The sequence below is a fragment of the Phaeoacremonium minimum genome, assembly GCF_000392275.1.
Source record: "Phaeoacremonium minimum UCRPA7 unplaced genomic scaffold PA7_03_scaffold_359, whole genome shotgun sequence".
Taxonomy (NCBI): domain Eukaryota; kingdom Fungi; phylum Ascomycota; class Sordariomycetes; order Togniniales; family Togniniaceae; genus Phaeoacremonium; species Phaeoacremonium minimum.
Genome location: NW_006921263.1, coordinates 503,380 through 517,932, shown reverse-complemented (window position 1 = coordinate 517,932; position 14,553 = coordinate 503,380). Strand labels below are relative to the sequence as shown.

Here is a 14,553-nt window from a genome sequence, read left to right as displayed (position 1 = left end):
TTGGTGGACCCAAAGGAATTCATGGCCTGGTATTTTTAGACTAAAATAGCGGGAGTCGGAGGAGACCGTTAGGTGCAGTGATAAATAAGAGAGGCTGTTCAGTTTTTGTAGCTAAGCAACTAACCTCACTTCTCCACCACTCAAAAGAGATAGAAATCAACAAAAGAGAATCGTAGGCGTCGAAAGGCAGCAAGAACAAATTCCTGGGGCTACTATAACTACAGCTTTTCCTGCATAGCATGTGCAAATCGCCACTTCACCCGTTCTTGGCCGAGCTGCCCAAGTGCGAGCACCATATCCATCTGGAAGGATGTCTCACTCCAGAATTGGTGTTCAAGCTTGCCGCCAAGAACAAGATCGAATTACCTTCCCCGGAGCAGGATCCAGCCTACAAATCACCGGAGTCCCTGGCGAAGAGATACGAGCACTTCGATAACCTCGAGGATTTTCTGCAGTACCACTACCGAGCGATGCGGGTGCTCGTGACCAAAGAGGACTTCGAGATGCTCGGCTGGGAGTATTTCAAGAGCTCCCATGCAGACGGTGTTCAGCATGCGGAAGTCTTCTTTGATCCTCAAAGCCATACTACTCGCGGCATCTCATTTGACACCGTGGTCACCGGCTACAAAGCTGCCTGTAAACGTGCCGAAGAGGAGCTTGGCGTCACTAGCCTCCTGATCATGTGCTTCCTTCGACATCTTCCAGCACCTGCGGCGGCTGAGACGCTGCAACAGGCCATTGATGGCGGATACCTTGATGTGCAAGATGAGCCTAGTGCAGCTGATAATGGATCTCGTGTCATCGGCGCTCTCGGCCTGGACTCGTCTGAGATTGGTTTCCCGCCGGAGCTCTTCAAGGAGCAGTTTCTCGAGGCAGAGAAGCGAGGTATTCACAGGACAGCTCACGGAGGCGAGGAGGGCGATACGAGCTACATCAGCGGAGCCATGGATTCTCTTCATGTCGAGAGAATCGACCATGGAATTCGTCTCATCGAGGACCCTGCACTCATGCGCCGGGTCGCGGAGGAGGGCATTCTCCTGACAATGTGTCCGCTTAGTAACCGCTATTTGCAAGCTGTTGAGAAAATCAGTGACTTGCCCATCAAGACGTTCATGGAGACTGGCATCAAGTTCAGTATCAATAGCGACGATCCTGCATACTTTGGCGGCTATATACTCAACAATTTCTGTGCTATCCAGGAGGCCTTCAACCTCAGCGTCAAGGATTGGAAAATCATAACAGAAAACTCGATCCATTGTAGTTGGGTTGGTAAGAAGCGCAAGTCTGAGCTCATGTCGATGCTTGACGACTGTCTGCGGAAATACAGCTCGTTGAATTAGAGAAATAGACAAAATGTGTGAAGCAAGGGCTCTGGAGTTTGTCGAGTTGAAAATACAATGTACTGAGAAAATCTTTTAGCATGTCTACTGTATAAGCGTATCATATCAGTTTGGCATTAGAGTAGTTCACATACAATCTAGGACTAAGACCCTGAGTACTCTATTTTCTCGGACTAGATTACAGTTTTGGATTCTACCAGAGGTCTAGTGAGAAAGACAACGCGAGGATCCGGCCGGTTTCTCGGCTGCGAGTTGAGAACTAATTTGTAAACTCGAAACTACTGCAACTACTAAAGTGGAGAGATCTGACAATAGGATTCCATCAAGCTGCATCTGGGATTGGTGCGCTCGCTGTGGCCAACGGCAAAGCAAGTTGAGCTCTTTACATATAATACCATGGAAACCTCAATTACCTGGGAATCATGTTGCCAGACTGACTGAACTTTTAGTCTCTGCAATAAAAAAAATAAAAAAAATGGCACCTCAGAAACCTACAATCCTCCTCGTCCACGGAGGATGGCATCTACCGGTACACTATAGACCAGCGCTCGACGTCCTTGAGTTGGCTGGCTACCTCATCGAAGCACCTGCACTTCCATCTTGCGTAGACGGCAAGAGTACTCCCGAGGACGACGCGCAACTCATCGCAAGGCGTGCGTCAGAGCTCGTGGACGCCGGTAAGGAGGTCGTCGCAATCGCCCATTCCTACGGCGGCATGGTCGCCTCTGAGGCCCTAAGCGGGCTGGGAGTGCGAGAGCGGGAGGAGAAGGGCCTCGCGGGCGGCGTGAAACGGATCATCTATACGGCGGCGTTTGTGCCGTTGCCGGGCACGTCCATTGAGAAGACGTCTCCTACGGACTCGGTGGGGTGGCTGAAGTACGAGGTACGCGGTCGAGTTGTTTACCAGGACATGAGCTCTATATTATATATTTTTAGGTAGGCTGACTGTTCTGTACCAGGGCGACCAAAAAGCATTTAATTGGCACTGGGAAACAAGCATCGGCGATGTCTTTTATCCAGACCTGACGGGGGACGAGCAGGAGAAGTATCTCTCCCGTCTCGCCTTCCACCCGAAATCCTGCTCGCTGTGGGAGCCCACAGCGTTCGCGTATCGGGAAATCGATGTGACATACGTCTTCTGCGAAAAGGACGCCGCTGCGCCGTTGGTTGCACAGCAGTTCCTCGCTGGAGCCATCAAAGATGCAGGTGTGCAGATTGCGGAGGAGACTTTGCCCGCTGGCCACTTTCCGTTTCTGAGCATGCCCAACGAGTTTGCTGAGATTGTCATCAAGTATGCGTAGCCGGTGAGCCGGAGATCAATCACTGTTCGTATGTCATCTGCCAAAACAGCCACGGTTCATACCGCCTTGTTAGACAAAAGATCATCAGACTCGCTACCGAATGTCTTGTCGGCAATTGCAAAATAGACACCCGCTTTCATGTGTTTTGGTTCCACAATTGCACCAATACAACTCAAAAGTCTTGCACGAAGCCTCATGTATTACATTACTCTCCCCTAGTCTCAGCAGGAATGATCAAGCTGTCATTAAAACTACCTGTATTCAAATGTCGATGATGTTATGCCATCCATCCAGCCAAGCTATGCTGAAGCAGAAGAATTAGAAGACGAAAAAACAAAGCCCGTCCCCCCAAAATCTTAGGTGGGAAAGTAGAAGAAACGATGAGAGCAGGACAGAACGAGATGTGCATAAGGGAAGAAGAGTAAAAGGGAAGAGAGGTCATGCAGTGGTCATTTCTTTCGTGCCGTTTTTGTTCCTCCGCTTAAGAGATCATCCCGTGTTTCCTAATCCGTCTTCTTCTTCTTCTTCTTCATTCGTCACTAATACAAACATGAAAAAAAAAGTGCTTGGAAAATTCGCCGTGGTGGGAGATGCTGGTCATTAAAGGCGAGTCTTGTCTTGTCATACAATATCCTATCCAAACCCAAACAGCCATCGGCGCATCGCCTACAACCGCAGCTCGCGGAGGATCTGGTCGGCCATGCTCTTGAACTGCCAAGTGTTGCCAGTCATGCGCTTGAACTGAATGCCGTGCAAGGAAATGACTGGGACCTTGACAATGAAGATCTCAAACTCCAAGACCATGCTGCCGCCCAAGTCGCTTTGAACATGCGTTCGAGTCTCTCCAGGGACCTGTGAGGATTGCGCTCCGTTTTCGCGCGGACCGCTGTCGTCATCTGACAAGTCTGAGTTGCTGTAGCTCCTGTCGTCTCTTTGCTTTCCAGGAGTCCGTGGGGTTGTCGGGTTCCTCTCGAAGTCACGAATATCATCCCTGTCGCGCTCTTGCCTGATGCCAAAGCTGAAGCGACGCCTGTGGCCTGGTGTCTGCATAGGGCTGGTAGGAGGATCCTGGACCTTCTTCAGGTCAATACTTGGGGCATGGCGACAGTTGAAGCCACCTCGAATCTCCGTATAGTCGACGCCTAGTTGCTTCAACACTCGCTTGATGTCCGTGCGAATTTCGGGAACAGGCTTTGTAGATGTTGTAGAAACGCTGAAAAGTCCTTTCAGGAAGACTGGCTTCGCCAGGTCAGCGTCATCAAGACGTTCATTGGACAATCCGCTCTGCTCTCCTACTTCCTGATCTGTCTCCTCGGGCACATCGGCTTCTCGCTGTTCCTCCCTCCTTAGCCTCCTAGCTTGGATGCTCTCGCGCCTGGCGTGACCTAATGACTTGGCCCTCATGGAAGCGGAACGTGAGCTGGCCGCTCCCTTCTGCTCAGGGGCTGCCAATTTCTCCGCAGTGGACCTGTCTGAGCCGCTGGTCGGCGGAGGTTCATCTGTAACACCCGAACCTGAACCCATTGCCTTTCGGCGCCGGAACTCAGCAGAGTTTACACTGGTGGACCTGCCCAAACCCTTCTTGTAGCCGTGCGCATTGGCCCCAGCGGACAACGGAGGGCTCAGGAGGTCGCTATGTTGTGGCTGACTGCTGCCTGAGCGCAATCGTGGCGCTGAGTTGTCATCGCGGTCGCGCCTGCTGCGTCTAATGCTAAACGACTTGCGAGGCGGGATAGGGGACTCTGCAGGAGATTGCACATGTACCGAGGGTGGGTGAGACCGATCCTTTTCCAACCGCTCTGGCTCTTTCCTCCTCCTAGTGCTGAGGCGCCGTAGAATACCAGCGGCAGTGCTCTCTTTCTTTGCGGGCTGGTCAGAATGGTAGCTATCGGGTAGTACAGGTGATGGCTGCGGAGGCTTGAGGTGGTCTGGAGCCTCGTCTTCTCCATGAGTACGAGCTCTCGGCCTAGATCGGCCGCCGGTCGCCTTCTCTCCTGGCATCTCGTAGGCGGAAGCGTTGGTGTGTGCCTCCTGTGGCGGTGCAATCTCGGGCAGAGGATCCTTCTCCTTCGGCGTGGCCGCCATGGTAGGGACGATGTCGACCTTATCCCGCTGCTGCTTCTCATGAACAAGGTAATAGATTGACATCAGAGGACTGAAGGCGTTCAACGGGTCGCTACCCAAAGCTAGACCTTCCGAACTGGGATTGGTCAATGTATCCCGACTGTTCATCGAATTCCGCCGCTTGTAAAAGTCAAATACACCCCTTCGCTGCTCGGAAGCCTTGGGCGGCTGTGGCAGCTCTTTCTCCCGCTGAAGTGCACGAATACCCCGCTGGTATTCCTCCGACTCGATTGTCCGTGTGAGTTGCGCCCTGATTACTTCGGGTGGGCCGAAGTTGAAGCCAGTCATCGCATTGATGACTTCGGTGTCGAGAGGGAGTGCGAGAGGCTCGCGGGGAGGAACATGGTTCTCGGGGGGTCCATTGTAGCCTTTGATCATCCAGGGGTGATTCATGACCTCGGCCATCGTCGCTCTCGATTTAGGATCGGTTACAAGCATGCGAGAAAGGAGGTTCTTACACTCTGTTGCGAGTCAGTCAAGGGCCCTGTGTCGCGGAACGGTGGACAGGTTACATACCGCTTGATAGCCAGTTAGGGTAGTCAACAAGACCCTTCTTGATCTTGGCATGCAATGCTGGCATACTTTGATCGTCGAAAGGAACCTTACCGCAGACCAAGACGTAAAGGACGATTCCAAAGCTCCACACATCGACCTCGGGCCCGGTATAGGCGCGTGCCTGCAGCAGCTCCGGGGCAGCGAAGTAGAGACTTCCGCAAAAAGTCTTGAGGTGACCACGGGGGGCGAAGAGGTTGCTCAATCCGAAATCAATGATCTTGATATCCCCAGTCTTACTGATCAGGATGTTCTCAATCTTGAGGTCCCGGTGCACAATACTGTTTCGGTGGCAGTAGTCGAGGGCGCTGGCAATCTGGCGGCTGAACTTCCTGGCCTGCTTCTCCTTCAGCTTGCCATGGGAGATGATGTAATCAAGCATCTGTCCTCCATTAACATATTCGAATAGCATATACCAGTGATAATTCGTGCGGACAACATCGCGCAGACCGCAGATATTGGGGTGGTCGAGGAGTGTGACGATGGCAGCTTCGCGGGCAGTGCGAATCTCCTTAGACTGATCGGCCCTCTCCTTATCTGCTCGACTGTGATGGCCATCATCTACCGAGCCTCTGGGAATGATTTTACAAGCGACCTGTAGTGACCGATCATTAGCATTGAGACTCCCCGTGTCACCGGTGACGGTAATTGCAGGATGGCAGGTTTTCTTACCTGCTCGTTGCTATCCTCCTTCCTCGCGAGCTTGACCTTGCCCATGCTTCCCGCTCCGATTGTCTTGCCCAGAATCCACTTGCCCGACTGAGTGGGGATTGTGGTGCGCGTCCTGCTCTGCTTTGCCCGGGCATCAGCAGCACTCGGAACGACGGGCGCCCCTGGAGCCCCGTTGTTGACGGCGGTGGGAGGCATGTCTGCAGTCGGGGTTGTTGGCGGGTGGCCACTCGATCGTTGGCTGCTGCGGCGATGGGGTCGAGAGGAGGACTCGCCGCCCCTGGAGGACGGGGGAGGGCGGTCTTTGCTGGAGCTTCGCTTCTGGTACTGGGCTACGTTGCTCGTTTCATAATCGTGCTGTGGATGGGGGAGGACGTCCTGGACGGGACGGGAGGATTGACGGCTGGCAGTGCTGCTCGAATGGTGATGTGAGGTGGAAGCGGCACGGTGTGGAGGCGGGCCGCCAGAGGAGGAGGTGGCAGGCTGTCGGGTTCGGGTTGATTGGGATCTGGTCGGGAGCGTCGAAGTGTAGCCTTGGCCTCTTGGGGGAGAAGTCGGAGCCTCAGCGCCGGGCGAAAGTGCTGTTGTCATTTGGCCACGATGGTGTGCGAAGATCGAAGGTCGATGCAGATAGCTAGATGGGTTTTGGAAGGCCGGGAGCGGGAGGGAGGACACCAAGAAGATGATGGGGGGACCAAGATGAGGATGGAGGATGATGCAGAGCCAGAGCCAGAAGCAGAAGGCCAAAGCCCCGAGCGAGCGCTGTTCCCGCTACTGTGTGTCTGTGTCTGTGTCTGCCAGTGTCTGCGTCTGTCTCTGTTTGTCTGTAGCTGTGGGGGAGTGACAATCAGACAGAATGGGCGCCCTTGTTTCTCGGTTGGGTTCAGGTTGGAAGGCGGGACGGGACAGCCCACGACAGCACAGGAGCAAACAGTTATGTGAGTAAGGTAACGTTATGGGATGGGATGGGATGGTAATGATGGAAAAGCGGATGAGCCTGCGGTGGTGGTAATTAGTGGTCCAAGCTAGTCTAGTCCGCCTAGACCAGCAAGTGGAGGGAAAGTGACGACTGCTGCTAGGTAGTAGGTAGGTAAAAGCAGCCAGAAGGTGGGTGGTCGGGGGCAGCCTTGCTTGCTCGCTCAGGCTAACGTTAACTGCCTTGGTAGCAGGCGGGCGAAATAGGTAATAAGGAGACACAACAGCAATTCTCCGTATTGATGGGTGATGTCAAGTGTGCATAGCCATGTCGGGTGTCTCTATACCCAAAGCAGCTTGTGATCTTCGGAGCACTGCACCTCAGGAAGATAGCTGCAATTGTTAGCTACTTTCTGGAGATGCTGATAGTACCTAGGACCTAGGTAGGTAGGTATTGTCTTGATGTGGGAGTAAAGTGAATCAAATGCGTGTGGCTGGTGTGGTGACAGGAAACAAACACCCTGGCTCCCTGGGCGGAGGTGGATTGCCCCTCTAATGTTTTAGTTTTAGGGCGTGTCTTCCTCGGTACGGTACCTTGGGAGCTTTGGCTGCGCTGGATGCTGGACGGGCAATTCGAAATACGGGTTCGGCGTCCTTAACTCTATCTGGGTGCCCTCACTACTCAGTCTTGCGCAATACGAGATACCTAGAGTCAGGGCAACCCGTGAGCTGAGAAGCAGAACTAATGAGGGTTTATCTTTGATAATGATGGATCAAGATTCTCAGTGCAACGACTGACTTGTGCTTTGTGATAGGCATTCCACCGCCAGCAAACGAAGAGAGTTGTCTGGCTGGGATTGCTTTTGGTGCTGCTGCCCGGCCGCCCACCAAGGACCAAGGTATAGATAGGTAGGGAGGTAGGGTACATAATTATCTGGACGAACACGTAAATCCGCCCTGGTCCTGGTCGAGCTGTAGGGCCAGGGGTTTCAAAGGGTTGTCTGCACTCTGCACTTCCCGTCACCAATAGATCACCAGAGAGGCCAGATGCGCAATCTTGGTTTAATTCAACGGCTGCATGACAAGAGAAGACTTTTCCTCTCCTCAGACACCTACTCTTCTCCCCCTTTTTGCTCCCACCGTGGACCGGAGCTTACTTAACCAAGAGACCACTTAGGACTACAAAGGATGCATTGCTGTGTCGCTTGTGGATCGTCGTCAGGCTCCATGGCAAGTTGAATCGACTGACGGTGCCTGACCTGAGCGAGGAAGTGCCCGAAAGTTAACCAGTGGAAAGCTTACCGTTAGCAGCCGCAACTATCGGTCTTCAAATGCCGCCTCGTTGGTTCTGGACCCGTCCTACCAGCAAACACCCACCAGCACACAAGCGAGACAAGGCATGCATGATGATCTCAAGTGAGACATCGGCGTGGTCCTCGTCGTGCTTCGCTGGGTCCTATCAGAAAGCGCTGCTCCAGGCGTTCAGTGACACACCCAGACACCCTCCCGCTCTCTCAAGGCAGAGCTGACTGCATGCTAAAAGACCAGCGATGCAGGTGCACTCTGCCCGTTTGCGCTCCTCAGGAGATCGGCCACGATGCTATGCTAGTAGATCGATGTCCACCGCTTTCCTTGGCCATCGAACTCCTGAGGCTACCTAAAATAGGCTTCTCATGTTGCTGGGCAAGGCATGACATGGTTCCTTGCACTGTAGTTTCAATACCTCACCGTTCAATTCAGTGACTGAATCGCTGGGAATGACCATCAAATTCTCTGTCAATGAAACGCGGCAGTACACAGAAATCTATGCATTTTCAAAACTCCGAGGAACAGAGCTTGTAACGTCTAGCACCATTTAGCAGGCCAGCTCGGCCAGCTAAGCGTTGAAGCTATCGCTGCTCGAGCGCTGGTAGGATTGTGGTGGCTTCTCATGTGGGGTATGAATCTCCAACTCTTCCAGAGCTCTCGAAATGATATCATCGGGCGCAAAGTCTCACATGCCCCCAACAGCCAAAGACACTCGTTCAAACAGTCAAACTTAGATCTACAATGCCCTAGAGACCTTTTAAGGGTATAGTATTAAAGAAATGTTAGTTGATGAGATGTATCTTTTGGATCAGAAAAAGAATCCTTTGCTAGAACCTCAATCAAGATGTGCAGTCTTACCTAGGTATAGGTGGCTGCGGTCGCTGGAGTGAGCACGACGCACAGGCATTTCCCGATAAGCTGACCCAGTCCGATAAGGCTGGGACAGTCGGGACATTATTGGCTTTAAAGCCCCACCTTCCTTGTCCACAGCATCTAAATTTAGTGGATCCGGCACTCTAAACAACAGCTATCTCAGCATCAGATCGTCAAATTGGCATCTTGTTTCTCCCACGACATGCCAACGCCGGCCCGCGATGGTGCTCGAACGCCATGTCCTACAAGCGGTCCCGTGCAGCTTACGAAGCTGACCTCCAGCAGCAGCAGTCCCCCTTTGTCCTGTTCGGCACACCCCTGCCGCCCCTGGACCCCGAGGTCAGGGATGACGGCTCCTACGTTCCGGTGTGGAAGCAGGAGGTGAGAGACGAGAGGGGCAGGAAGCGCCTACACGGAGCCTTCACCGGCGGCTGGAGCGCAGGATACTTCAACACCGTCGGGTCCAAGGAAGGATGGGCGCCCTCGACCTTCGTGTCGTCGCGGGCGAACCGCCGCAAGGACGGCAAGGACGCCGGCCAGCAGCAGCGGCCCGAGGATTTCATGGACGAAGAAGACCTCGCCGATGCGGAGGAGGCGAGAAAAATTCAAACATCCCAGGCTTTTGCCGGTCTGGGCGCAACTGAACATGACGCGGTACGGGCTAGTGGCCTGGCTGGCCTCTTCCGCGTGGAAGGCGAGACGATGGGCACAAAACTTCTAAAGAAGATGGGCTGGAGGGAAGGGCAGGGGATTGGACCCAAGGTGCGCCGGAAGGCTCGACTAGATGTGGCAAACAAGCCTGTCACTGCAGACAAACCCGAAACATTTCTCTTCGCCCCGGAGAATGTGCCCATGATAGGATTTACAAGAAAGATGGATCGGAAAGGGCTGGGGTACGAGGGAGCGGCAAGACTGACGCCCCTCGACTCGACTTCTAAGCTTGGGCGTCTAGATCAATCAGATGACGAAGACGAGGTTGAGGATGGCCCGCTGAGGCGTGCCCGAGCATCAATTCCTCTCATGCAGAAGAAAGCTTCCTCCAAGAGTTCTGGAGGTATCGGAATTGGGGTCTTAAATGACACTGGCTCCGACGATGAAGACCCTTATGAGATGGGGCCAAGGATATCTTATAATCGTGTCATCGGTGGCGACAAGAAGAAGAAAAAGAAGGACCTGGCCTCAGCGACCCCTGTCAATCCGACCCTCAGATCTAAACCTGTCTTTGTGTCGAAGAAGGCAGCTCTGGCTAGAGTGGCGTTGGGGGTGCGCAAATGCCACGATGGCCGGCTACCGTTAGATGGGTTTGTCTTCGCCCAAGAGCCTGATCCGCTAATCTCCATGATAAACGCAGAGGGCAAGTATCCGCCTCCAACGATTCCCCCTGACTGGAAGTCCAACAAGCAAGCCAAAGATCGCCAATCATCATCGGCATACTTATCCACTGCTGATGCTGCGAAGGCCTCCAAACTTGATCCCAAATCACGGGCTGCCTTGCTCGGAGAGCAGCAATTGCCAGGAAAGTCAGTATTCGATTTCATGTCTGCTTCTGCAAGGGACAAGCTAGCTGCCGTTACCGGAAAATCAAATCTGCCTCAAGCGAAGGGCGAAATACCAGAAGGGTATGCTCTCTCGGCGGATGAGAAGTTACGACAGCTGATGGACCAAGTCCCATCAGTGGACAAGGAGACAGCTGTGGCTGCCATTACAAGAGGTGCTGCTGGCGGTGGTCCATATGGGGATGACGAGGCGAAGCGTTCGAGATACCGAGCGTACCTTGAGTATCAAGCGGGATATGAAAGTTCTCTGCCGAGCAAACCACCCAAGATGAATAATGATGACTGGCTACGGGAGTTTCAAGAATTCTATAATGTAGCCAGAATATTCAAGCCCATGACTGGACTGATGGCCTCGAGGTTCACAACATCCTCGTCCACGTCAAAACTTGCAACAGGCTCTGACGGAAAGGCCGAAGATAAGGATCTGATAAGCCGTCCTCCTGCGAAGCCATCAGACCCGGCAGAGGAGGCTGCCAAGATGGGCATGTACGGGGAGATGACGAGGTCGGTGAAGGACTTTTATCCTACGCGACTTCTTTGTAAGAGATTCAACGTTAAGCCACCTGCTCACGTTCAGCCGGACCAGAGCGCGGATGTCAACAGCATGGGCAAAAACAAATCAAGTGCTGAAGTCTATGGAGACTTCAGTACCATGGCTCAAGGGCCCGGGAATCAGCATATGATCATGCCTAACATGGCCATAGAACCCCACGATGGTAGACAACAAAATCCTATCGACTTAGAGCCAGGGGCATTATCTGCGAGTAAAGTCCCCACGACAGAGCCAGATATTGTCATCGATGCTACGAGGAATGAGGCTTTAGAGGGTCAGCGGGCAGGCGAGGAAGTGTTCAAGGCAATTTTTGGGGATAGCAGTGACGATGAGGACTGATGTCCAGAAAGAAAGCAAAAAGAAAACACACCAATCATCCTTACTGATATCACCGTTTCTTTCCTACCTGGATTTCAATGCCGTCGACAATTAACTCGCATGTGTGATTCGTGAAGGTCTCAGCATCGAATACAAGCGACGATGGGGTTGATTGGCTAGGCGACGGCGGCTACACACGCCGCTAGTGAGCTTATGGTAGCTCGGCGGGAGCGCACGGTTATCCCAGCGTCCCCGGCCAAAGGAAACAAGTACCCTCACCGCTAATGACCAGGCAATTTCAGCGTGCTGGTACAAGGCCGGTTCAGGGGAGCCGCCCATGAGCAGGTAGGTAGGCAATAGAACCGCACGCCCCATCCATCCATCCATCCATCTGGATTGGCCTCTCCCCGACGATTGCAACTGCAACAACCTTACCACAATACTCTTTCAAAGCCAACACATTCAATTCCTTCCATCACCAGCTTCGTTTTGTCGCCGTCTCTGTTCGGACTAGTTCGGTTTCTTGTGCTTGCCGCTCTGCGCTTCACTTTTCCCGCATGCATTGATTGACTCGAAATTGGCATCGCATCATATCTGCCAGCTTTAGCGATCATTTGATTGAGCATCGACCTCCTTCCCTCCGTCCACCCTCCCAGAACCGTCCCTTATGCGAGCAATCAATCGTTAATCCATCTCCCACACCCCATCCGCCGTTTATTGCATGCGACCTGCTGTCCACCCTTAGGGAGATTAGCAGTCCTAGCATCAGCTCCCGCCTACAACGCAGCCGAATCCAAGCAAGATAAGACGGACGGAACACCAGTGCCGTCACGCACCATAGCCACGTTGTCAGAACCCCGGGAGGCCAGTAACGGACAGTCCGCGTCTGTCGGGCACAGCAGCCGACGAAGAGTTGTCGACGAGGCCTTCGCGGAGGACCAGTTCAAGGGTCAGGCTCTAGTCCGCTTCACCAACGAAGTCGACGAGATCAGCCGCGTCGCCGACGAGGATCGCCCGCAATCTCCGCCGCCTCAGTACCCTGCATCCGAAGCATCAGGCTCTACATCCGCGTCACTTGCCTTTCGGACCGCTCCGCCACCGTTTTCATCGCTCTTCGCTCCCCCTTCGTCCTCCTTCCAACCGGACCCCGACACCGTTTTCGAGCCCGACAAGCTCGGTCTTTCATCGACATCCTCCACTCCGCTCGAGAAGGCATCTGCACCGGCGTATGCGCCGCTAGATTCTGGGCCTTCTGAAGCCTCCAGTGCCTATCAGGACACCGTCGCCGAGACCAAGCGTGCTCTCCCGCGAGATACCAAGGCCGAGGGCTCATCACAGAGCAAGGAAGACGAAGCAGAGCCACCGCCAGCGTATTCGGAGGGATCCAGTCCTCTCCAAACTTTCACATATCTCATGGCTGCCGCAGGAGGAGCCTCGAGTATTATTACTCAGGTACAACAAGGCGGACCGCCTATCAACGCAATCGGAGGTAAGGGAGGATGACCGCACGTGGACCTGAGACAGCGTTCCTGACTTACACATGATAGATGTTGGCGCAGATGAGACCATTACGATGGACCTGCGGTATGTTTACATCATGTTCTCAATACTGGTTGTTCTGTAGGTTTCTAACTTTACACAGGGGCACCCGCTTTGTCCTCTCAAGAGACGAGCTGCTGACGCTCCCCGAATTTGTCCTCCTATCACTTTTCCCCAATGGCCTCTTCCCTGAGGGTCATATGGGCGGATTCGCAGATGGAGACGCTGTTCAAGTTGACGTGAGTAGACCAGGAGCTGTATATATGAGCTATTTGAAGATACGGATCTCTAATCCTTCACTAGTATGACCCAGCCTCGTTGCAATACATGCTCGAGTTCTTCCGGAATGTTGCCCAGTCTATTCCCACAGACACCTCAGCCAGCGCATCACAGGATGGTGATGCCATGCCGATCGAGCCTTTGGGAGGCTCACGAGACGATTCATCCAAGAGAGCTGGTATCATCGTGCTCCGTGAGGACCTAGACTTCTATGTCATTCCTCCAAAGGCAGACATCAACCAACCTGAGATGGTTGAGGTCAAAAGAGCGGCCGCAAGAGCTTTGCTGAGACAAGACGGAATCTTCTCGGGACTGAAGAGAAGTGACGAGCCTGGAACTACTGAGGCACATCTTATTGAGATGCTTACGGCAGGGTACGTCCACATCTACTGCTTACCTTGAGATATGCTATGTGCTGACTCCTTACAGTGGCTTTAATCACGATGATCAGTGGGGACACAGAGCTGGCGAGCCCAACAAAGCTGTCATCTGCAGCCTGGCTCTCGCGAGGCTGCGAAGCGATATCCGCGGCAACGAGATGGGCAACAACGCAGTGGGCATGGCGCAGAAGCTCCTGCTCTTCTGGAGGAAACCGGCGAGAAGGTGTTGGTGGGAGGGAGTTGACCTGAATGATGTCGAAGGAGTTGAAGGCACGCTCAAAGTCTGGATCAGGAGGGTGTGGACTTTGGAGATGAGCGTGATCGGTCTCAGATAAAAGAGAGACTGGACGACTGATGGAAGCATGAGATTGATGTGTTGAAGCAATCATATCCGCAAGTGTGGAGTTTTTGAGAGCAAGCTCTGCTGTTACTATATTTCTCCTGAAAGAGGTCCATTTGGCCTGGAGAGACATCTTTCTTTTGCTGGCGACTTTGAGGGAAACAGCCTGTTAATAATCCCTCCGGATTGGAGACGCTTTTGGGATTCCCGTTTCCTTTGTCAAAGTTTTGTTACGGATAGTCGGATACAACAGCATCGTTGAACAAGGGAAGTCATAACCAACCGAGAGACTTTGACATATCGAGGCTCCGAGTTGATACTTTGAGAATATACATACTCCGTTATCAGTCTGCAACTACGGATTCAAGTTGAAGGCACGCGCTATTCTGCCCGCTTAAAACGTGTGATTGAGACTCTTGGCTGAATGACCCTATTGTGTGCATGGCATCATGCTATCCTCCCAGAAATTGCACGGCGATAAACTCCCTATTCTCTCCCGGCTAGTA

At 53.2% G+C, this 14,553-nt stretch overlaps 4 protein-coding genes across 4 annotated transcripts; 3 read left to right on the top strand and 1 right to left on the bottom strand.

The window, feature by feature from the left end:
- Positions 1–239: 239 nt before the first annotated feature.
- UCRPA7_4714 (putative adenosine deaminase protein) lies at positions 240–2,641 on the top strand (the record flags this gene model as incomplete). Its single annotated transcript, XM_007917265.1, has 3 exons — positions 240–1,269; positions 1,886–2,223; positions 2,300–2,641. 3 exons carry the CDS (start codon positions 240–242, stop codon positions 2,639–2,641), a joined length of 1,710 nt encoding a protein of 569 aa, XP_007915456.1.
- Positions 2,642–3,307: 666 nt separating this feature from the next.
- Positions 3,308–6,184, bottom strand: UCRPA7_4713 (putative serine threonine protein kinase protein; the record flags this gene model as incomplete). Its single annotated transcript, XM_007917264.1, has 3 exons — positions 3,308–5,226; positions 5,282–5,912; positions 5,990–6,184. The coding sequence occupies 3 exons, from the start codon at positions 6,182–6,184 to the stop codon at positions 3,308–3,310; spliced, it is 2,745 nt and encodes a 914-aa protein (XP_007915455.1).
- Positions 6,185–9,319: 3,135 nt separating this feature from the next.
- Positions 9,320–11,530, top strand: UCRPA7_4712 (putative g patch domain-containing protein 1 protein; the record flags this gene model as incomplete). Its single annotated transcript, XM_007917263.1, has 1 exon — positions 9,320–11,530. The coding sequence occupies one exon, from the start codon at positions 9,320–9,322 to the stop codon at positions 11,528–11,530; it is 2,211 nt and encodes a 736-aa protein (XP_007915454.1).
- A 646-nt stretch (positions 11,531–12,176) lies between these two features.
- UCRPA7_4711 (putative general stress response protein whi2 protein) lies at positions 12,177–14,042 on the top strand (the record flags this gene model as incomplete). The annotated part of the gene is made up of 6 exons (XM_007917262.1): positions 12,177–12,192; positions 12,255–12,998; positions 13,057–13,093; positions 13,152–13,287; positions 13,352–13,701; positions 13,757–14,042. 6 exons carry the CDS (start codon positions 12,177–12,179, stop codon positions 14,040–14,042), a joined length of 1,569 nt encoding a protein of 522 aa, XP_007915453.1.
- Positions 14,043–14,553: the final 511 nt, after the last annotated feature.